At 48.0% G+C, this 23374-nt stretch overlaps 1 protein-coding gene across 1 annotated transcript; it reads left to right on the forward strand.

The window, feature by feature from the left end:
• Positions 1-500: 500 nt before the first annotated feature.
• Positions 501-17561, forward strand: Dusp4 (dual specificity phosphatase 4). The gene is made up of 4 exons (XM_070016260.1): positions 501-1331; positions 11697-11842; positions 13009-13228; positions 13722-17561. The coding sequence occupies exons 1-4, from the start codon at positions 899-901 to the stop codon at positions 14105-14107; spliced, it is 1185 nt and encodes a 394-aa protein (XP_069872361.1). The 5' UTR covers positions 501-898; the 3' UTR covers positions 14108-17561.
• Positions 17562-23374: the final 5813 nt, after the last annotated feature.

A 23374-nucleotide genomic window follows, 5' to 3' on the forward strand; every position in this document is an offset into this window, starting at 1 on the left:
ACACCGGGTCCCTCTGTCACTGGGACTGCTTGGCGGGGTGGAACCTCCAACCCGAGCCCAGGCCTGTTAGGCTGTGAGGCTAGCCTCTCCGTGCCAAACCCCCGAGTGGCCGGGTGGAGTGGCCGCAGAGCGGCTTGGGTCCGGCAGGAAGCTCGGTGGCTGCCCAGGCCGGCGGTGGCTAGGTAAGAGGCGCCGCCTCGCCGCGCTCCATTCACAAAGGTCCGGGAGCCGCGGCTCGCCGGCGGGTCGGAGGCCGCCTCCCTCTTCCTCTGGGTCTCAGTTTTATGAATGAGTTTGGCGGCGAGCTCCCAGAGCCCTGTTTACTCCTCTTTGTGACGTCGAGTTCCCGTGACTGGGCCGGCGCTCCATTCACGCGCCGCGGAGGGGGCGTGGCTAGCGTGGGGGGCGTGGCGGGCGCGAGGCCGAGAATGGAAAGGGGCGGAGTCTCGGGAGGTAGTAATGGACCTCCCCCTCCTCGGGGGGAGAGCTGAGGAGCTTTAATAAATCTTTAAGCCGAGGAGGAAACTCTAGCTGGGGCTGTGCGCGGAGCTCCGGCGGGGCGTGGGGAACGGCGGCGCCCGCGCGGGTGGTAGCCGAAACAGCCCTACCGGCAAAAACACACTAGAGGCCACAAGCGAGGGGAGCCCGGGCTCCTCTCCGGTACACACACTTCCTCCCACCGCCACCTCCCCTCCGCCCCGCGCGCCACCCGGCCGCTCGGACTGTTATGTGACCGAGAGGCTGTGGAGGAAGGGGGTCTGGGAAGAGGTGAGCGAAGTTTGAGCCCACTTTTGCAGGCGCCCCTCTGAGCCCTCGCCTGCCTTAGGTCTGGTAACTAGCTGGCTCCCGGGTGCCCTTCGCCTCCGAGCGCTTCCAGCTGCCGCGGTTCCCGGTGACCATGGTGACGATGGAGGAACTTCGGGAGATGGACTGCAGCGTGCTCAAAAGGCTGATGAACCGGGACGAGAACGGCGGCGGCGCGGGCGGCAGCGGTAACCACGGCGCCCTGGGGCTGCTGAGCGGCGGCAAGTGCCTGCTGCTGGATTGCAGACCGTTCCTGGCGCACAGCGCGGGCTACATCCGAGGCTCGGTCAACGTGCGCTGCAACACCATCGTGCGGCGGCGGGCCAAGGGCTCGGTGAGCCTGGAGCAGATCCTGCCCGCCGAGGAAGAGGTGCGCGCCCGCCTGCGCTCCGGCCTCTACTCGGCCGTGATCGTCTACGACGAGCGCAGCCCGCGCGCCGAGAGCCTCCGCGAGGACAGCACCGTGTCGCTGGTGGTGCAGGCGCTGCGCCGGAACGCGGAGCGCACCGACATCTGTCTGCTCAAAGGTAAACGCGGGTGATGGGAAGGGAAGTGTGGTGGCCTGGGCCTCTCGTGAAGCCGGGGGAGGGGTGGGGGGAGAATCGGAGGGATCCCTGGCTCCAGGGATCCCACCGAGCTTCTTTGTGCGCGTTGGAGTGTTAGGGGTCGCCAGGTTTTTTTTTGAGTGTTGTGCGAGATTGAGATCCAGGTCCTCGGCAAGGTGGCAGGCGCGTTTCTCAGGTCACCTGTGCAGCCCCGCACGCGTCCTTATTTACCGGCACTAACGGTTCCGGAGAAGCCACTCCTGTGCGCGGCCCGGCTTGGAGTCCCAGGAGGCGACCCTCAAGTACCGCCGTGCGGGTTGGGGACCAGATAGAGGCCTGTGGGTTCGGCTTGCGGGGGACCTAGTGACCCTGACAACGGAGAGGAGGGGTGGAAGGTAGGGCAGAGGTAGGATCGCTCTCGCTGGGTCCGACTGGAAGCCCAGTCTTTTGGTAAAAGCCGAAACGAGATCGGGGAGCGATCCGCCGCCTCTCTCCTCCCCGCTCCCTAACTAGGAGATTTCTGGAAAGTGACCTACTCCCCTGGTCTCAGGCGAGACCCGGGAAACCACGAAGAGAGGCTAGAGGGAAACTGGGAGTTATCTGAGGGGACGCCAGGCCCAACCCTCGTGGGCCACCCGCTTGCCCACGTAGGCGGCGGGGAAGGAACGACCTTTTGTTCAGACACCCTTCTCCCCCGATGGCGGCGCGTGCCTGCTTCCAGTGAACCCCGCAGGGAACTCCGTGACGATCGGGAGGCGGCGGGTCCAGGGAGGAGACAGCAGCCCCCCGAAGGACCGCGTGCTAACCCAATCCGGCGGAGGCAGCCTGCGCTCGCGAGCCGCCCCGCGGCGGGCGTCGGGCGGGTGTGCGGGCCGGCGCGTGCGTCGCGGCGCCCCCTGCCGCGCCCCTTCCTCCCGCCGCCGCATTCCGCGCGTTCTTTCGCCGGGGTCGGGGCTGCGCTTCCGCCGGCGTGGCGGACCCCCCCCCCCCCCCCCCGCCTTCAAAGAGCCGCTCCTTTCCCTGCAGGCGCCGGGCGCCCTCTCCTTCGCTTTCCTTTCTCAATCAGATCACCGGAAAGGAAGGGAGACCGGGAGGGGGGGAGGATCGCGGGGAGGGGGGAGGTAAAGCACTACGACAGTGCTGGGGAGCTGGGGGGGGGGGCACGGGGTTTGCCTCTGCGGAACAGCGAGGGGCTTTGTTGTCAGCAGTTGTTTCCTGACCATTTGACCCGTCAGCTGCTGGGGAAGTGCTGCTGTTGACCTGTGGTTGAACTGTTAAGGCGATTTTGCTGATTTTTCCCCCCCTTTTGTGTTTTTGTTTTTTTCTCTTCTTCGGTGGTGGTAGGGGGGAGGGGAGCGATGGCACCTCCGGGGGAGCCCAGTCCCGCCCAGCTTCCTAAAGCGCTTTCGGAGCGAGTGCCTGGAAGGGGCTGGTCCGGGGCCCCATGCCGGGTTCTCCTGCCCTGGGCTCAGCGGCGTGGACGCGGAGCAAAGCGCGCGCTCGCGCGGGGCCTCTGGAGCCCGGCCCCGGCCCAGGGTGGGCGCCTGCGCTATTGTTAGGGCCTGCGGCCTTGGCGGCCTGGGGCTGGCGTTGGGGAGGGCGGGGGGGGGGACCGGGAGACAGATTCCTCCAGGAGGATTCGGGGTGTAGGTGCCAGCCTCGACTCCCGCCCGGTTTGGTGTCCAAGCGCACGCCTTCCTCCATGGACCCCGCAATCCAGGTCCTCTGGGCTGGGGCCGACTCCAGCTCCACGTGGAGTCGGGGGTTTGTTGTGTTTTCTTTTTCTTCCTGGAAGACATCTCTGCAGCGGTAGCTCCGTGGCCTTGGCCCTCCGGTTTCCTTCCGGGGACGCAGATACTGTGGCCCTTTGCCCGGGCCGGGAGGGAGGTACACTTGTAAGATTTAACCTCCGGGCCCTGGGCGCCGCCTTGTTACTCTTCTGTTCCCCCAAAACACGGTGCTGAGCCGGCGGGCTCAGGATAAAATGACAGTGCCCCGGTGGGTGGCGAGGTGCGTGGCCTTAAGAAGCATTTCTTCTCTGGACTCCTGTGTATCCCTCTGTCTGTCCAATTTTGGCAGGGAAGGCCATCCCCTGGCCCTCAAAAGGACCCCAGTCTCTGAGGAGGAGCGTGCCTGGGTCATTGGCCCGGGACGCTTCGCATCTGTCTGCGAGAATAGTCCCTTCTCCCCCAGGTTCACCCAGCCCCAAGTTAGTTCAGCCGCCCATGGGAGCCCGCGCCTGGAAATCCAAGTGGGGGAATTATCCCGCTTGCTGAGTAGCAGTGGGCGAGCGTCTGCCTATTCTATTCAAGGCTTAGCTGCGTGATCCTGTACTGAGCAGAGGCCGGCCTCAAGGCCCAGTTCCTTTGCTTCCCTTTGCTCACGAATGCAAGACATCCCTAGAGGGGCAAAAGAAAGTGTCTGCTGCCACACCCTGCGGAAGGTGCCATCAGGGAGGGACACAGGGGCTTCCGGGCTCCAGAGACATGGGGCTTACTGTAAGTGGGCACGCCAGCGGGTTCGGAGATGGCTTTGTGCGCGGGTGGGGATCCTGGCATAGGGATCTGAAGGAGGGAATGCTGAGAAGGAAAGAAAGAAAAAGGCCCTTAGAGTCTCTCTACTGAAATGCTGGAATTGATTAAGGGTTGAGTAACTCCGTTCCCTCTGGAGTTATAGTTTCCAGCTTGCAAACAGGACCCTCCTGTGTGTCATCTGATGTGTGCAGGTGGCTGGGCAGTGGAGGGCAGAACGTTGGGCAAATAGAGTGGGGGTAAGGGGGGATAAAAGATGATAATATTTTCAGAAGTGATGTCATTCTTTCCAGCCAAGGCTTATCTAATTTTCTAATTAATTGCACTTAAAAATGTAGGTTTTCTATTTCTGTCTCTTCAAAGGGAGACTGGTTACTCATTTGCAGGTGGTTAGTAACTGTTTCCACAAGTGAGAATTCATAAAGATAGGAATAAACTTCGCTGAACATCAATAAAACTTATACCCTGTACATTTTGTAAGACCCAGGTCTTACAAAAGGCACTAAAATCATGCAGCATTTTCATTTTGTTAGATTTCAAGCTTGGGTGATTTTTCCTGGGGCTTGAACTCAGGGCCTGGGCACTGTCCCTGAGCCTCTCTGTGCTCAAGGCTAGCCGGCTCTACTACTTGAGCCACAGCACCACTTCTGGCCTTTTCTGTTTATGTAGTACTGAGGAATCGAACCCAGGGCTTCATGCATGCTAGGCAAGCATTGTACCACAAAGCCACATTCCCCGCCCAAACTTCGATGAATTTTAGAAAAGTCTTTGACTTAAAATCTTACAAGACAGTTTTAGAGACAATTTTGACATTTAAGTTCTTTAATTTTATACAGTATACTTCTTTCAAATTCCTTTCTCCCCTTCATTTTTCAATAAAGAGTTTCTCAACTGATCTGTTATCATAAAAGAAAATTTTCTTGCATTAATAAAAGTCATTTCTTGTATCCCCCAATAGCAAATTAATTTCTTACACAAAAAGATTTCAGCTGGTCATGGTTGTATACAACTATATCCTAACATTTAGGCGGATGGAACATTTGAGGCCACGTGGGACTTCATAACAGTGGCTCTCCTCTGTAATCCTAGCCACTCAGGATGTTGAGATTACAGGATCATGGTTTAAAGGCAGTCCAGGCAGAAAAGTCTGTGAGACTCTTATCTCTAGTTAACCACAAAACAAGCTGGAAGTAGAGCTGTGTCTCCAGTGGTAAAGCACTAACGGTGAGCAAAACAAACAGAACCTCAAGGACAATGCCCAGGCTCTGAGTTAAAGCCCCAGGACTGGCACACACACACATACATAAAGGATTTTAGGTGTGTATGGGTGTGTGTGTGTGTGTGTGTGTGTGTGTGTGTGTGTGTGTGTATACACACAAACTCAAGATTGAAAAAAAAGTTGTTTCCTTCCTGTGGAGAATTTGACTCCTGACCTTTGTGAGTTTATTCCAGTCATGATTGCAAAACTATCCTAGCTATTTTGAGCAATTTGAATGATGATCTAGATAGATCAGTTACTTTCTCCACTCTCTAGTCCCTGGGCCTATCGATATAAGGGATTTGGCCAGATCCTGGTGGTGGCTCACACTTGTAATCCTAGCTGCTGAAGAAGCTGAGATCTGAGGATCTATTTCATTTTGAAGCCAGCCCAAGCAGGAGAACTCTCATCTCTAATCTCCAAATAGCCTTAAGCAAAAACTCTTGAGACAGCACTCAGGCCTTGAGTTTAAGACCTGTGACACACACTCTCTCTATGTGTCTGTCTGTCTGTCTCTTTCTCCTTCTCTCTCTCTCTCTCTCTCTTACACACACAAACACACAGCTGGTTTCTGTGGCATGATGGTGCATGCCTATAATTCCAGCATTCAGGAGACCAAGAGTTTGAGGTCAGCTTGGGCCATATAGCAAGACCATGTCTCTCAATAGTCAAAAGTTGGCCACCAGTGGCTTATGTCTGTAATCCTAGTTCCTCAGGAGGCTGCGATATGAGGATGATTATTCAAAGCCAGCAAGGGCAGCAAAATCTGTGACTCTTATCTCCAATGAAGCACCAAAAAAGCCAGAAATAGAGCTGTGGCTCAAGTGGTAGAGTGTTGTCCTTGAACCCAAAATCTCAGGGACAGTGGCCAGGTCCTGGACTGACACAAAAAAACAAAAACAGAATATATTGGATTTGATGAGTGAAGTGTAGGGCATAGGGAAAGAGGAGGGAGCTGTGGCTGTCTTTTTCTTTTCTGTGTTCTCATCTCCAGCTGTTGGTGTCCCCTCCCCCACAGCATAGCTCTAGGGGTTTGCTAGGTTTCCTGCCACTTGTACCCTCTGAATGAAATGACGGGCTTTTCAGTTTGCACATATAACACAAAGCTTTCCTGGCAGCCGGTGATCAGGAGTGTTTAGAATTACAAAAAATGGTAAGACTTACAAATCATTTCTGACCTCCATTGCCATTCATTACATAATTCTAATGAATGAAGCAAAGTTCCAACGTTGCATCAAGTGAACTGGATGTTTCCATGCCAACAGAAGGCAGGGCGCAGGTGTGAAATGGAGGGGCAACTTTGATCGCTAGAATGGACCATCAGTTTCCTTTGGGCTTGTCCTGGATTTTGTAGGCGGGTGAGCCATACTCACCAGCTTGGACTGCCAGGACAACGAAGGCAGAGAGAAAGGGTGGCCATTTTCAGGAGCCAAGAAAGTCCTTTAAAAAGCCAAAATATGCAACCGGATTGCAGGTCTCCGTACCCGGAGCTAACAAAGAGGAAGCATGGTAGGGGAGACAAGTTTGTTCTCAGAAGGAAGCCATCCTGTTGAACACAGCAGATAGGCTGGGAGGGCCACAGACAAGGTAGCCCTGAGTGTGGGGTATTAGAGATTGGCAGCTGGCTCTAAAAGGACAGCTTTCTCTGAGCCAGGAGTCCCATGGTGAGAAGTCGATGTGGCCAAGTTTTAAAGACTGCTCAGCATTTACGTAGGTGCTTACCTCCCACGTAAAGTTCCCTGAGGCAAATGACCTTCAAACAACTCAGATTAATTTCTTGCTACGTTTGGAGCAAGTTCATGAACAAGATCTAGGAGGTAGTGACTCTGGTTTTAAAACATTGCAGGCCCTTGTCCAGTGTTGGTGGCTCATGCCTGTAATCCTCTACTCAGGAGTCTGAGATCGGAAGATCAAAAGCTCAAAAGCTTCAGCAAGGCTAAAAAAATCTCAGTCTGGGTAGAAAAATCAGAGGGATTCTTACTTCCATTTAACCAGCAAAAAGGTAGGAAGTAGAAGTGTGGCTCAAGCGGTAGAGTACTAGCTTTGAGCTAAAAAGTTAAGAAAGAACAAGAGGGCCTGAGTTCAAGCCTCAGTACTGGTGTTTAATAGTCTTTCTCATCCCAGATCCCATTAGAAGTCTTATTATAATATTACCAGTGCTTTGACGCGCTTTGTGAAGTACTTTCACATATATTATCTCTTACTTCAGGGTGGCAGCCTTCCTGGAGCATTTGTTGCAAGGGGGATCATCAGGCCACTCAACTTTGAATGATCATTGCTGAGCTCCTGTGTGACTGTGAGAAGGAGCTGAACTATAGATGCAGTTTTGCCTCTAAAGAAATGGTGAAATCCTTTTCTTATTCTTTCTTGACTTTGAGCGTGGGAGATTTAAAAGTAGGATATATACACACATATGCCAGTACTGGGTGTGTCTCAAGTGGTAAAGTACCAGATGAGCAAGCAAATCCACCAAACTGAATGCTCTGGGTTCAAACCTTGAAAAAAAAAAAAGGTTTGCATTAGGCTCCAGCAGAGATTCATATATTACTGAAACAGATGTTGCATGGTGCAGTACATGCATTCAATAATTGCAACAGCTGCAGGGTACTCATGGCTCATGCCTGTTATCCTAGCTACTCAGGAGGCTGAGATCTGAGATTCATGGGTGGACAAATCCGGAAGATACTTATCACCAGTTAACCAGCTAAAAGCTGGAAGTGAAGACGTGGCTCAAGTGGTAGAATGCAGTGTGAAAAAGCCAAATGGGAGGGTGAGGCCTTCAGTTCAAGCCCCTAGTGTCTTCTTTACATTTCTAATCTATTGCCTTTCATCTTTAAACTATACTACTCATGCCTCCTAATGAACCATAAAAGAAGTCTGTGTGGGGCAGAGTTTGGTAACCTATCAGCAGTGCCCTGCTGGAGTCCCTCCTGCTTTTGCAAGAAGATGGGTTTCACTTGAGTAAGCTAGCAGGCCCTGTTGCTTAGGGAAGAGCCACTGGGAAGGGTGAAAGGCAGAAATGATGGTCAAGGTAGAAGAAATCTGGTTTTGAGAGCACCAGACAGTATTGCACCCTTACCTGTGCTCAAATGGATTGCTGGCTGCTCTCGGCTTTAGTTTCCTATTTATGAAATCAGAGCTTGTGCACTTCACAGGGCCAGTTGGATACAGGAGAGAGCCTGGCATGTGGTAGCATTCCTAAGTCATGGTAGCTAGCGTGTGCGTGTACATATGCGTGTGTATGTGTGTGAGTGCGTGTATGTGTATACTTTAGGGCCTAACCACTCAAAGCTGGCCCTCCCTTTTTTTTCTTTTTTTAAGCTGGCATTCTTTAGCACTTGAGCCACAGCTCCACTTTCAGCTTTTCTGTGGCTAACTGGAGATAAGCGTCTCTTGGAATTTCTTGCCTAGGCTGGGTTCGAGCCTCAATCCTCAGATCTCAGCTTCCTGAGTAGCTAGGATTACTGGTAGCTGGTAGCTATAGTTACTAACCCAGATGATTCCCATGATAGGGGGTATTGGACATAAGTGGTTTCTTCTTGTGGGGATAAATGAACTTGACTCTACCACAGGTACCTTGTAAGGACCAGCCAGGTCTCTAAGCCATCCTCAGCTCAGGAAGGAAATAAAATAAAACCCTCCAAAACACAAACCCTTACTGAGCTGCTATAGTCTGGGAAGACAACCTTCCCTGGCTCTCATTTGTCCCTTGGGCAAATAATCTGCTTCTCCATTAGTTTCTTTCCGCTTGTTATTTGAATTCCCCCAGAGGGAACCGACTTTTCTGTGTTCATTTTCCTGCTCTGCTCTAAGTGTCTTTTCCAGGCCATGACTTTCTCTCTCTGTCCTGTTAACCATCTGCCTGGGGGAGATGACACAAGGTCTCTCTCAGGTCTGGTGTGGTTTCCTCTCTACCTCCTGGGCTATGAAGTCCTTTCGCTGCTGCCTTGCCCTCCGGGCCCCCTGCACCAGGGAGTCTGGTTGGTTGGCCCCAGGAGGAGGTGGAGCTCTTGCCTAGAAGGGAATGCAGAGTTCAGGAAGTGTGGGATCTGCCCTTCCTCTGTCTACCAGGTTTCAAGACTGCCAGGAACACATCAGAAACGCCCTGGACAGGGCTGTCAAGAGACTGGGAAGCAGCCAGTGTAACACAGGCCCTTGTTTCTCTCTGGTCTTTGAGGATCTCTGCCAAGGGCTCCTCTCAGCATAGGTGCCAAGGGGGGAAACCATCATCTTATAACGTCTGCTTGATGCCAGGCACAGAGCACCAGCTGAATCAGTCTTCTAGAGACTCCACAAGGGAAAAGGAACCATCTTTTATTGCTGAGGATGAGGATGAGGCTCAGAGAGATGAGAGAGGATGAAGGCTGCAGCAGATAGATTGAATCAACCTATCTGCAGAACCTGAGCCATTTCTGGAACTTTAGGTTGGGCTGCCGCCGCTCTGTGCCTTCTCTGCAAAAGGGACCATTCTCTCAAAGTGACTCCTAGGCCTCCCAAGGCACCTGCCCTGCGACTTTACCATCTTGGAGACCCATTTGTTTTAAGTGGGCAGTTTTTGCCAGTTACACTCAAAACCTTGCGCTGTTGTTTTAAGTGTATTTTGATGGCTCTTCTTACATATAATAAGACATTTTGTTAAAAAACCAGACCATCATTTTGTTAAAAAAATGTTCAGTGCCTGCCTGGCATTAGTGGCTCGCACCTATAATCCTAGCTATTTAGGGGCTGAGATATGAGGATTGAGGTTCAAATTCAGCTCAGGGAGACATTTATCTCCAATTTGCCAACAAAAAGATGGAAGTTGAGGAGTGGTTCAAGTGGTAGAGCACCAGCCTTGATCAAAACAGCTGAGAGCATGAGGCCCTGAGTTCAAGCCCCAGTATTGGCATGTGTACACACACACACACACACACACACACACACACGCACGCACGCACACACGCACGCACGCACGCACGCACGCACACCAGTTCCTGTAGAACATAGAGTGACAGGCAACATTTAGATACAGGTTTCCAGTTTCAATTACAGTTCGGTGATCCATCTGTTTCTTCTTGCACTTTTCCAAAGAGCAGAGTGAACCAGAACTTCTGGGTCTCCTGGGCACCAAGTCCATCAGTAGACTTGGACTATAGACATTCTCTGCTTCTCCACCGTGCCCCCTCCCCCAACTTGAGGCACTGCATGCTGGGTAGCAGGTCTGTAGGCAACCTCATAAGGAAAGGGGACAGATGGAGGTTCTAATGGTGTGTGTGTGGGGGGGTGGCCCTGGGATGAGATGGTGGCTGAACACACGAGAAGCTCACAGTTGCCAGCCACTGGCACGGAGACAGGTCACTGTGACTCAGCAGGAAGGAGGGCTGTGACCACAGAGGTATCCATTTATATCCAGAGGGAGGGGAGGAGGGGAACGGAGAAGCCGCAGGTCACAGAGGAAAAAGTGGGTGCCCTGTTTCTCTCAGCCTTATGATGTGGCAAAGAATTATTTCCCTTCCTTTCAGAAGCAATAGGAAGCCGGCTTTGAGGGTTGGGATTACAGGCAGGTGACTGATTGTCATAGGTCTGCCCATTCATTGGACAGTGACCCGGAACAGCTGGAGGGAGTGGGGGGTCTTATCACAGAAATAAAGATGGGAGGGAGCTGGCCACTTAGGGGACCTTCCACCCTTAGTGTTTTCTTCAGTAAAATGGGCCCTTGAGGAGGGCAGCTTTTGCCCAGTATGTAGGCATTTACTGAAAATGAATACAAATTCTGGTCATACAGAAACTACACTATACAAAAATAAAGGCAGGGCCTGACATGGGAAGTTGCCCACGAGCAAAGTTCCAGAGATCACAAGAAGATCAGACAACAGGCTCCAGTGTGCGTGCGGCTTCTTGCAGCTCCGAGTCCTTCCCTGCCCACCGCTGCCCTCAGGCTCTGGCTTGGATGACTCGGCCCCTTATCTTGTTTCATTTCAAAGTGGAAAAGATGATCCACAGTTGGAAGGCTCAAGTCAGGAAAGCAGCCCTTGCCCCATCAAAGTATCTGAAAGGAGGGCTGGGCAGGAAGAGTTGCTTTAGATGAGAGCCCTTGTTGGTGGAGTGGCTGTTTATTTGCTGGTGACCCTACGCAGTTAGCATCTACTCCATAGCTGAGACCCTGCAGAGTTGGCGCTGGGGATGCCAGGCATATCTGTGGGTCCAGATCACATCTGCAAAGCTGCTTTGTTTCTCATGGAACTCCACCGTAGTCTGTTCCTTCTGTCACCCGGAGGAACTGATTACCACACTGGAGAGGCCATTCCCTTTGGTTCAAACCCTCACATCTTCTTTTGTGTATCTTCATTCTAAAACAAAGTCTTGCCCCCATGAGCCTTCAGTCTGGATGCAGTTCTGGCCAAAGGCAGACTTGACTTCTGTGGAAATAAGCTCTGTAACCATTATCTGTAGGCCCACAGCGCCACCAAGTGGCAGCCACAGAATCGGCTTCTCTCTTCAGCTTGGTGTATTATTCCAGTTCTTTCTAGCTGGCTTAATGAATGATCCCATTAACCTGAATTTCATTTCCTTTAACAGGTGGCTATGAGAGATTTTCTTCCGAGTATCCAGAATTTTGCTCCAAAACCAAGGCTCTGGCAGCTATCCCGCCCCCTGTGCCCCCCAGTGCCATGGAGTCCTTGGACCTGGGCTGTAGCTCTTGTGGGACACCCCTGCATGACCAGGTACAACCCCCCCTCCCCATCCCCCGGTATGGAAGGAGGGTGGGTCAGTGCAGCTTCTTTCTGGAATTTCCATATTTTTTGGCGGAGGAGGGAGGTGTACTGGAGATTGAATATATATAATATATATAATTACAATTTTAAAAATTGTTATTAAGGTGACATTCAGCTGCATTACAGTTTCATAAGCAATTCCTATATTTTTAAGGCTTCAAATGTATTATGAGGAGACTGTAGTGAACCTGGAGTATTAGGGTAGAGTGTTAAGTATAGTCTGTCTGCCCTTTGGAATTCTTTCCCTTCTCTCTTTTTTTTTAAACTCATTTTTTTTCTCACAAAGACATTATCCTTGAATTAGCCTCCAGAGTTTGGTTTTAGAAACAGGGGTTTCCTATGTAGCCAGGCTGGTCTACAACTTTGGATCCCCCAGACCTGTGCCACGATGCCCAGCTTTTATAGCCTCCAGAGTTATGAATGGAGACATGGGGCAGGTTGCCTCAGGAAGCTCAGAGGACTCTACTTGGAAAGAAAAGCCATAGAATGAGTCCATGGTTCTCCAACAGTCAGGCAGTTTCCCCTCCCACATACCAGCCACACACCCTTCTCTATGGAAGCCAGTTTAAGCCCCTGAATTTCTTTCAAGCCTAGCACTCCAGTCCTTCCAGTTAGATGGCCCTGGGGATGAAATTACAGGGTTCTCCAACTCTGCCCTGCAAATCTCATCCTGAGTTGAGTAGGCCATTTCCCCTCATTGTGCCTCTACCTCTCCTTTTGCTTCTGATGCACTCAGTGAAGACAGCCAAGCACACCATGCAGATGATGTGTGGACTCCTACTGTGTCACACACACAGAAAAGCCAGCCTGGTGTGCCTGCAGCCACATTGATGCTGGAGAGTTGAGCCAGAAGGTGGCGCTCATGGGCTTGACCTGTCCTGGCTTCACTGACCACCTACTAAAGAGTATAAAGGCTGTGCAGAAATCCCACAGAACCCAGGCACCCCATCAAGGAGCTCCAAAAGGGGTTTGGGGAGCTGGAAAGGCTGTATCCAGCAGGCATCTCCCTAGGGTTTAGAAAGTTTCCCCCCTGGATTGGCTGTACTTCAGGCCTTTTCCTGAAAGGGTGCCTTACACTCACAGTGTTTGGGGCTGCTGTTTCCTTTCCGGTGCAGGGGGGTCCTGTGGAGATCCTCCCCTTCCTCTACCTTGGCAGTGCCTACCATGCTGCCCGGAGAGACATGCTGGACGCTCTGGGGATCACAGCCCTGTTAAATGTCTCCTCGGACTGCCCCAACCACTTTGAAGGCCACTACCAGTACAAGTGCATCCCGGTGGAGGATAACCACAAGGCGGACATCAGCTCTTGGTTCATGGAAGCCATCGAGTACATCGGTATGCCAGCCCGGCCTAGGGGGTGTGAGCTATGGGAGAGAGGGAGGGGCACTGAGACTGGTGTGGATGGGATTTAATCCGGCTGTACTGGCAGGCCCAGTGGCCCCTTGCTCAGCATGAAGGCCATCTGTTGGATGTTCTGTGGACAATTCCTTCACCTGTGCATGATTAACAGAGCAGTAACCGTCTTTGTGGCTCCAGGCATAAGATTTTTTGCATGGGAAGGAAGATAGGAGACTTGTTTACGCAAATGGAAATCCTTGAATGTAGATAGGATCCAACTGATTGTGGGATTTGACTCCCTCCCCCCCGCCAAGTGGAGTGTTTTGGTTAAGCCTAGAAAATAGGCTTAACTTCCAAATCTCTAGTCTCATGGCTTTTCCATCAAGAGCTTCTCATCTTCTTTTCTCCCCATGTCCTGGCGTAAGCCACCTGCACCTGCCACTGGGTGGGTGTAGAATCAAGCTCTAATCATGTTGTGCTCTCTGCCCAGATGCAGTGAAGGATTGCCGCGGGCGGGTGCTGGTGCATTGCCAGGCTGGCATCTCACGCTCGGCCACCATCTGCCTGGCCTACCTGATGATGAAGAAGCGGGTGAGGCTGGAAGAAGCCTTTGAGTTCGTCAAACAGCGCCGGAGCATTATCTCGCCCAACTTCAGCTTCATGGGGCAGCTGTTGCAGTTCGAATCCCAGGTGCTGGCCACATCCTGTGCCGTGGAGGCCGCCAGCCCTTCCGGCCCCCTGCGTGAACGGGGCAAGGCCACCCCTACTCCCACCTCCCAGTTTGTCTTCAGCTTCCCTGTCTCCGTGGGGGTGCACTCAGCCCCCAGCAGCCTGCCATACCTGCATAGCCCCATTACCACTTCCCCCAGCTGTTAGAGCCAGGCTGTGAACCCCCAGAGCCAGAAGTGGCTTCTATCCTAGCCAGGGCATGAGCAACGCATAGGAGAGCAAGTAGAGACTAGTGGGGACAGGTGACCAAGTGCTGTCCCCATCCATTTCTCCTTGGCCATCCACGGGGCCAGCTAGAATGGCAATAAGGACTCTGAATACACATTTAAAAACAAACTCACAAAACACTCCAATTTAGAGCAATAATGGTGGCATCAGTGGCGAGAGAAAACCTGGATTTGGTTCATGTGTCAGTTTTACTTTGTCAGGTAGAAATTTCTTACCTCATTTTTTTAAACAATTAAGGCTTGAAGTTATGAGATTTCCCCCCCAAATCCTGGCAAATGTGCCAGTCCCATTTTATTAGATGATGGTAGGGTAGGAGGGAGGGAGGGACAAGAAGAAAACAAGTTTGCCAGAAGTGCCTGGTTTTGTGTGCGAGTCCTGTTGTTGTTGTTGTTGTTACTGTTGTTATTGTTGTTGTCATGGGAATTTTGCCTTGCAAAAGATGTTCTAGGATGTGGTTTTCATTTCTAATTATTCACCAGCAGGTGAGTAATTATGCTTAATAATAAAGTATTTATTGAGATTCTTTTTCCTTAGAGTATGTAAGTCCAACAAGTTTAGTAACAGTGAATTTAGAATGTATTTATGTTGACATCCATCACCAGAGTGCAGTTGCATGCAGATGTTTAAGCATTGGGGCAGTAGATGGTGACTTCAAGGTCTGTGCCAGTTAGCGTGATGATTATTTTGCCACTGAGAAGGGGTGGATGGCTAGGAGGAGAAAGAAGAGAGAGGACTGTTTGTTACTTTTGCAGCTGGTTTCTGGGTGTCGAGGCCACAAGCATACAATCTTTTCTCTCCTATGATCAGTTGGATGGTGGGAGCATTTTTCAGTTAATGTCACCTTCCTAGGCCTTGCATATTGTCTGTGATTTGTGCCACGTTCTATCAGGTTCTCTGGGAAAACTGGGTACAATTCAGATTTTTCCTATGGCACATCATTTGACAAGGCCAAGGGGAAGAAGCCAGATGAGTAGAGGTACCAGAAATGAATTCTCTTTCCCACATAGTGTAGTTTTTAATTTTAGTAGCTTTACTTGAAGCATAACAAATCCTTGCATTTTTAGATCCTTGTTGAACATTTTTGAAGGCCCTCTTTTGAATAAAAGGGAGAGTGGATTTCATGTTTCAGGTCTCTTTGAGTCCAGTGGGTGAGAGGTTTGGGGGTTTAAGGGGTAAAGGGTTGGCTGCTGGCTCCTGGCAAGTGCATCATGGGTACTTGGGAGCCATTTTGAATCCTTTCTTGGGCTAAGGCCATTTTAAGGGGCCTGTCCAATGGAGGAATGGCTTGGGAAGGGGAAGGATGCTTTCTAGGGGGAGGGCGGAGGGAGGAGGGAGGGAAGAGGGAACAAACTGTGTGTTTCTTCATTTGTAACGTTGTGGAATAGTGTTGTTACAGAGTGCCGGAATAGAGGCCATCGCAAACTTGTCTAGAAATGAGAGCATGTCTCCATTAGTCCTTTGGGAGTCTAGATCTCAGTGAACATTCTTGCTCACCCAAATAACTTCAAGCCTCAATGTCACAATCATGGAATGCTTGTTCTTATCCGGCATCCCAGGCAGGCCCAGGTTCGTTAACGTTTACTTCTGTGAACTACGAACCTGTGTTGGCATCAGCTTCATTGTCCTGTCTGCCTGTGTCTAGCCCTGCCTTCTGGTGAGGCCAGAGTTCCTACTTCCTGTTTGTAGGAAGGCATAGGCACCCTACTTCTCTGGGAGCGGCTTCACTGCATTTTCATGGAGTGAAGGCGCTGGGGCTCCTGGATGGGTGGACCTTTGTAGAGATTATGCAGTTGGACATTTCTACTTTTTCCTGGATTCTTGGAAGTTGCTTCATGTTTGAGGAAGGATGAGGTCAAGAGAGTTTTGTAGCTGAAAAAAAAAAAGCTATGGGCTTCCAAGAGTGGTGGAGGGGCTACTGCAGGGCAGTGGGGGGGAGGGTAGCCTGGAGAACAGTCACCTTTTATACCATGAGTGTCCATTTGCCAAATAATGTCCTTGTTCCCAGACTGCACTCCAAACCTATGGACAGTGGGAACTCAGGACTAGCTTTAGATGTCTTTTCCCTGTGTCCCAATTCAAGTCTTCAATCACAAGTGTCAACTGGCTATATATAAAGTCATTTTCTTTGTACTTGATGACAGCATGGGTCCCAAACTCTTAGAAATAAAATAGGACATTGGCTTGGTTGAAAGGGGGACCTCTTTTTTTTAAAAAAAATTGTTGTTCTACCAGAAGGCTTTCTGATGAGTTGGAATAGCTCTAATGAAGACACTAATTCAGGGTCAGTGTGCATCGGCATGCAATTGTCTTTCCCTGAGGTGAAGTCAGCACATAGGCAATTTCTAAAATGGCAGAAACCATGGCCACTTCACTGCTTACTTACGTTTGCTATTGGTCACAAAAGGGAAAATTAGGTATGTACCATAGAGAGTGAGAAAGGTGGCTTTCCTCTCCCAGGATCTTGTCTTACCCTATGGTGTTCATGGAGCTGCCATGAAGGGAAGGGGCTGGACTTCCTCATAGGAGCAGGATTAGGCAGAAGCACTGGAGAGTATGTAGTGGCAGCTCTGAGCTTCATTCCTTCCTGAGGCTGTTGTTCTCAGGTGCTGTTTGCAACAGGGTTGGAACGCCTTGAGGAATAAGAGAGCGCCCTTGAGAAGAGGGAGGGATGGCAGGAATATGGTTGATTCAAAAAGGAAGGGAATGGAGTTGCCTGACACCCATGGCAGTGAAGCAGTGGTTCGTGGTGGCTGCCCATTAGAACCACCTGGACAACCTTCAAAGTCCTGATGGCAAAGTGGAACTTGTGTGGGTGGATCCAAGCATGAGCCCAATGTTCCCTGGGTGCTGCCCATAGATAACCATGTTTGGGACAGGATGGCAGGATGCTTTGGGGGACTGGATCTTGGCAACCCAGAGCTGGCTTGTCTCAAAGCAATCACAGCCAGGTGTTGGTCACTGGTGTTTGACATCATCCCAGCTGTCTGGGGAATGAGATGGGGTGCTCTGGAGTCCTGGGGTACCTTCCCATGCTCCCCGAAAGGCAATACAATGCCTGAGTATTACTGTGTTTCCTGGAAACCTGCTTGTCCATCAAGATGTGCTGAAGGTTTCCCTGTACCCTGCCTTTTTTGCCTTCCTTAGAGCTATGAGTCATTCAAGAGACTCCTGCAAGACAGCAATGCAATACTTCTAACTTGTGTAAATAGCCCTGTCTTTCTGAGTGGCGTCATTTCTACATTTGATATGCCTGTATTTCTCTAGGATGTATATAGTTTAGGGGAGTTTTGTTTTTTTAGGAACATTAACATGTCTGTTTTTATTTATTGCTTGAAAAAGATCATTTGAAGAAAAATAAATACATTTTCAACCACTTCTGCTTGTTTTACCTTTTCTTGAAGAGTCCTGCTTTAATCCCAGCATTCAGCAGGCTTAGGCAGGAGAATGGCAAGTTCCAGGCCAGCCTAGTCGTCTACATTGCAGGATGCTGTCTCAAGAAAACGTAAGAAACCATCCTGCTGTTATGATTTAGAAGGGAGAACAGCTCCTTGTCTACTTTGTACTGCGTTAATGAAACTACAGATCACAATCAATGAACAGATTTCTTATAGTTTTGTAGTGGAGAAGTTTCAGAACAAGAGCACAAGACAGCAGGAGGAGGTATTACATTTGCTTTTATTACAGGCTCACTCACAAAGCCATTAAAACCCACTCACTAGAGCGAAGTCCTTGACCCAGTAAGATTCCACTTCTCAACCCTGTTGCATTGAGGTGTATAAAAAGCCAGCACATGACTTTGGGGGAAGAAGGTGCATTCAAACCAAGACAAAGGAAGGACTTGGAGTTCCTGTACTTCTGAGCTGAACATACTATTGTATTATTAGAGCTTAACGTTTTAAAATACATTTTATTGGGACTTGAATTCCAGGGCCTTGTGTTCTTGCTTAGCTTTTTCACTCAAGGCAGGTACTCTACTGCTTGAGCCACACTTAACTTTCGGCTTTTTGCTATTTTATTGGAGATGTTTTCTCAGATTTGTTTGCGGTAACTTGTATCACCCTGTATATTTCCAAGCAGTCCTGTTTGGTATAGGATTCCTAGTTAGCAGATAGAAAAGTAGAGACACAGAATCCTCGTTTCCTTCCAACTATGGAGTCATTTAGTGATCTAGGGCAAACACTGGTTTCCTGACTTCAACCAAGTCATCCAATCCAGTATCACCTCTCATCATATGCTTTTCACTACCGATTCTAAGTAGAATTATTAACAGACTTATTTTACTCATCAGTTCTTGGGCAGGAAATGTCAAGAATCATTTTAACATGTTATGTCTTACTTGAAACCCATTACCACCCTAGGACAGGTGGATGGTGAAAACAAAGGCAGACTCCATCTTCCACTTCTACAATGTTCAGGCCATCTGAGCAGATGCCAACTACAAGACAAGGCAGTGAGGCCCCAGGCTGACAGGAGGGAGCAGGTACTTCTTTGGTACACAGGCCTTTTATTTTGGCTTAGAATAGTAAAGTAGGGAAAAATAAAGTACTGTACATAGGGCCTGCAGCTTCCAACCTGACTCTGGGTGAGAACTACCATGGTAGACAACCCAATTAGTAGTTCTTCAAAATTTGCTGCCCCCAGGCACTCATCCCTTTATATTAGGAAGATTTACTTTTCCTTTAGGAAATGCTTTGTGGCCCACACCTTCCACAAAGCAACTACACAAGAGGTTCAGATAAAAATGTGGATTCTTAATGTCATAACGGAAACCATGTTGATGAAGTTTTTTTTTTTCCCCCTGAGTCTTGAACTTAGGGCCTGGGCACTGTCCCTGACCTTTTTTTATTCAAGGCCTGAGCCACAGCACCACTTTTGGCTTTTTGTGTTTCTGTGGTCCTAAGGAATAGAACCAGGGCTTCATGCATGCTAGGTTAGCATTCTACCACTAAGCCACATTTCCAGCTCTGAAGTTTTTTGTTTTTTTAATTTTATATTCGACTTGCCTTTTGTGTCCAATTCTGATTATTTCTCTTTCCTAATACAATAACCAAAGGGGGGAAGCGGAGTCTAAAGGGCATTTAGAATCTGATCACGGGAGACAAGATATACAAAGTTATATAGTAACATCAACTACTTTCACTCCAGTGTAACACCACAGCTCCATGGCCAGAGCTTGGCATGTAGCTACTGCATTTAGCCTTACAGTGGGAAGAACTTCACCACTTTCAGTCACTTTACCTGTCAATGGAGGTTAAAGGATTTTTCAGGGTGGTTGATTAATGACGGTCTAGAGCCTTGGGTAAATCTTACAGGTTCCATACTATCTTCTCTTCTTGTAGGGCTTCTAAGTACTTAGCAACCTCTTGTGACTGACATTTATGCTAACAGCTTACTAATAAACTGTGGCTTTGAACCTGCCACCTAATGGGTCATTAAGCATGGAGAGAGAAGGGAAGAAATGATAAACATCCTCTGTTCTCTATGCTAGGCATTTTTTTTTTTTTTTTTAAGACAGGGTCTTGCTTAAAGTCCAGGTTTGCTTGGAACTTTATGTCTTCCTGCCTCTGCCCCACCATGGCTTGGGTTATAAGTGTTCAGATTATGTGTGTCTGCGCTAGGTTTTTTATTATTAATCATTGCCTTGAGCACATAATCCTCCTTTTCTTTCTTCCAGTCTAAGATGTGGGCAGAGTTGAGTCTCTGGACTATCAAGTGGGGCCTGTGAGCTGTGGCATCGGGCTTTACTAAAGGGAACCCACGTACCCCCTGCTACTGCTGTACTTCTTAACTCCCACAGGGACTTGGAGGTGGGAATAAAGAACTTTAAACCTTGGTCTCACAAGGAAGATGAAGGAATATTGTTATATGAGTTCTGACAGCTTTAGATCAGCTGTGTTGAGGCTAGTCAGACTGATGCGAACAGTTAAAGAAAAACACTTAAGAGTGGACTGCTATCCACACAGCATACTTTATAAATTTTTTTATTGAATATTAATGAATTACAAGTAGTGTAAGTTAGATGTTAAGCCAAAGCACAATTACAGGTTAAATACAATCACAGAGATGTTTTAAATAGAAACCCCACCATGGCGTCAGTTAAGTTCCTGATGCCCTCTTTGGAAAGTAAGTTAGAGGGTGAGGGTAAAGAGGCCTTTAGGCAAAGACACAAAGACTAGAAGAATTTCCATGCTGTGAGCAACTTTCCATGACCAAATAGCTGGGATTGCCAGATAGAGAAAACAAAGCAAAAGCCCAGGATGCACAGTTAAACCTAGATTTCATGTAAGTAAAGAATCTCTTCCCCACTTTAAACTGTAAGGATATGCTAAATATTGCATGAAACACAATGTAGAAAACTTTGAAATTCCAGTTTAACAGGCCTTCTTATGTTCTATCTGACAATCCTATAAATAGACAAATGAACTCTGGTCTTTGGTGGGCACACAGACTAAATAAAACAACACGGATAAGAACCAAAAGGCCACTACATACTTACACAAAACAATATCACAATGAGAAAATACAACTACTACTCAATGCTGCCAGGAAACATTCTAGATTTCCTCAAAGCTGGTTTGTAAATGTTTCTCAGAAACCTTGTGCATCAAAGTACCTTTTTAGTTTTGTAGGTATGAAAGACAATTATTACCACAAAGATAAGAAGCTGTAGAACAATGGGAGCAGAAGCAATGGTTACAGTCAGGGCTACCTCCTAGCTCTAGGCTGTTGGCCTGCGAGACTTAGGTTCTTCTTAATTTTCTTTCATTGTAGTGTTCCCTGACTGTCCTGAACATTGGGAAGGACAGCAGAGTATGTGGACACTTCACTACTAAACTGAATCATGGGGCACTCAGGGATGCCTGTGGAAACAGACAGACAAAAATGACAAAAACAATCTGAATTCTGGAGGGTGAGGGAACTCTTGGAAAAGATGATGGAGGAGTGGTACAGAGATGCCCAGTGTAAGGGAGAGAAGGCCAAAGGAGAGTACAAATGCAATCCTCCTACAGTGTGAATGTTACCTCAAAGGGCTTCTGCAGAACGCTCTGGCAGAAGTATAAAATAGGTCTCACTATGACCATATTTGGTCTTTTAGTATATAAAATCTTCAGTTTCCTACAGGTTTTGAGTTTAATATATCATAGTTTCTATTTTAAAATGATTAAAAAATAGCTCGCACACTGTGCAAATGCTACATGGTATCACGGTTGTTATTATATTCCCATATGTACAATTTAACAGGCTTTGAAATCTTAGCATTTCTCCAAACCACAAGATCTGAGGAGTTTCAGATATGGAGAAATTGGAACGTATTGATTCTGTTCGCTGTTGTATGTGAGGGCGTATTAGGAAATATTCCCTCGTCAGCTTACCATATACGTAATACATGGAGACATACACCATTCAGTGACACCGTTCCAATGCTGAGAAATAAAATTAGACTGTTTCACACATCAGGATATAAAAGATTAAAAAATGTCTGCCAAGTTAAGGCTTTCTTAAGAAGAAAAACTGCCTATTAATTGCAGAATGCACAAGTTGCCAGAAGCAGCCTCTCTTAAAAGGTGGTATTTTTGGACGGTTCTTCCTTTCCCTATGTTAGATGTGTTCAGAGTAGCAAGTATTATTTTCATTTCTCTGTCATTGATTTAACATCCTACAAACTTCAGTCTTTAAGTAAATGTCTGACACACTAAACCCTAGTTTAATGTCAGGTTTGAACATTTGTTGAATGACTAAAGTCTGTAGCTGTAGGAAGATAATTACTCTGAAAGAAACACAGTCAGAAGGCTACCACAGATATCACACAACTGAGGTCTAGGTGCACTGGTGGAAAGCTGCTTAGAAAACTGTTCGTGAGACCATTTATAGGAATCCATTTAATGCACATTTGAAAAGGGAAGGAGAACAATGTTTAATAATACTGTGCATTTAGAGAATATGCTGAAATAGAGAAAAATCTCAACAGCCTATTGCATTTGGTAGAACTGTTTTCCTGCTTTAAACAAAATTTTGTTTTTGTACAATATCTATGACAATAGAAAGTGAATCTATATTAGTGTTTGCTTGTCATGTTTAGGCATTTCTCTATATGTTTCAATGCACTTGGCTGTTTTAAGACAGCAAAGGGAGATCAGCCAATATCATCAAGCTCAAAGGAGTACAAGGATGCTTGTTATTTTGTGAATACACACAATATTGTTTATTTATGTAAGCTGCTTGGCTAGAATTTCTACTTGGCTAGAAATTCTGGATTGCTAAAGAGGAAGGGAAAATAAGAATCCTGGTGTACTGCTATCATTTTGTGTAGAAGAAAAACTCTGGGTTCCATGTGGTCATTTGCTAACAAACTGGCAGAAATTTTGAGCACAGTTCTGGTTGTGATATGGAAATGGAGAGATACCCAGATTCTTTTTGTAAGACTCAAGATGAAGAAAGAAAATAAGTGGGTAAAAAAGGCAATTAGAGCTTTCTAAAATTACAACTAGCAATTGAGGGAAAGGCAAAGGTAAGTACAAGGAGGAAAGTATTTAGAGCACTTAATTTATGCCTAAATATCCCCAGTTAGCCACAACAAACAAACAAACAAACAAAACTGGGCCCCTCAGACCTAAAGAAGCCCTTTGATTTGAACTCTGGTAAAAGCTGGTAGCAAATGGCAGAAATGTCAGGATTCTCTCTTCTGTTCAGTTTGGGAATCAGAGGGTGTGTTTCAGGGAGTCCCAAACTTGTGCATTTCAATAGTGCATATATAAGAAATTAAGCAGAGCCTAGTTAAATTTAATGCCACACTTTTATATTCCAGAAGGTTCCTCACATTACTATATATGGAAATTCCAAGTGTGATCAACTTTTGCTAACTTTTAAGTATACTCATGATGACCTTTGGCTTTCAAGTTCTGAAAAAATCTATTTGGCTCCTGTGATATATCCCTTAACCTAATCTCTTTAATTGATAATATACATACACTCTTTCAAGAACTATGACATGCTTGAATTGACAAGAAGTGCTGCGATGTCTTCTTTACATGTACCTTTACTAGGTATACAGAACATCAGACATAGAACACTGGCAGTTGAATGAACCACAATCTTAACTTCTCAAGTGTAAAGCCCACATTTAAAACTGGCACATGTATGAATCTAATTAGTATATGATGGAAATAACACAACATCCAACCACAG

This window comes from Dipodomys merriami, unplaced genomic scaffold (assembly GCF_024711535.1).
Source record: "Dipodomys merriami isolate MVZ:Mamm:240054 unplaced genomic scaffold, mDipMer1.0.p SCAF_12, whole genome shotgun sequence".
NCBI classification, from domain to species: Eukaryota; Metazoa; Chordata; class Mammalia; order Rodentia; family Heteromyidae; genus Dipodomys; species Dipodomys merriami.

Coding starts and splice junctions, on each gene's coding strand:
- Dusp4 (XM_070016260.1), top strand. CDS start 899: ATGGTGACGATGGAGGAACTTCGGGAGATGGACTGCAGCGTGCTCAAA. Junction 1,332..11,696: donor CGACATCTGTCTGCTCAAAG/GTAAACGCGGGT, acceptor TTCCTTTAACAG/GTGGCTATGAGAGATTTTCT. Junction 13,229..13,721: donor GGAAGCCATCGAGTACATCG/GTATGCCAGCCC, acceptor CTCTCTGCCCAG/ATGCAGTGAAGGATTGCCGC.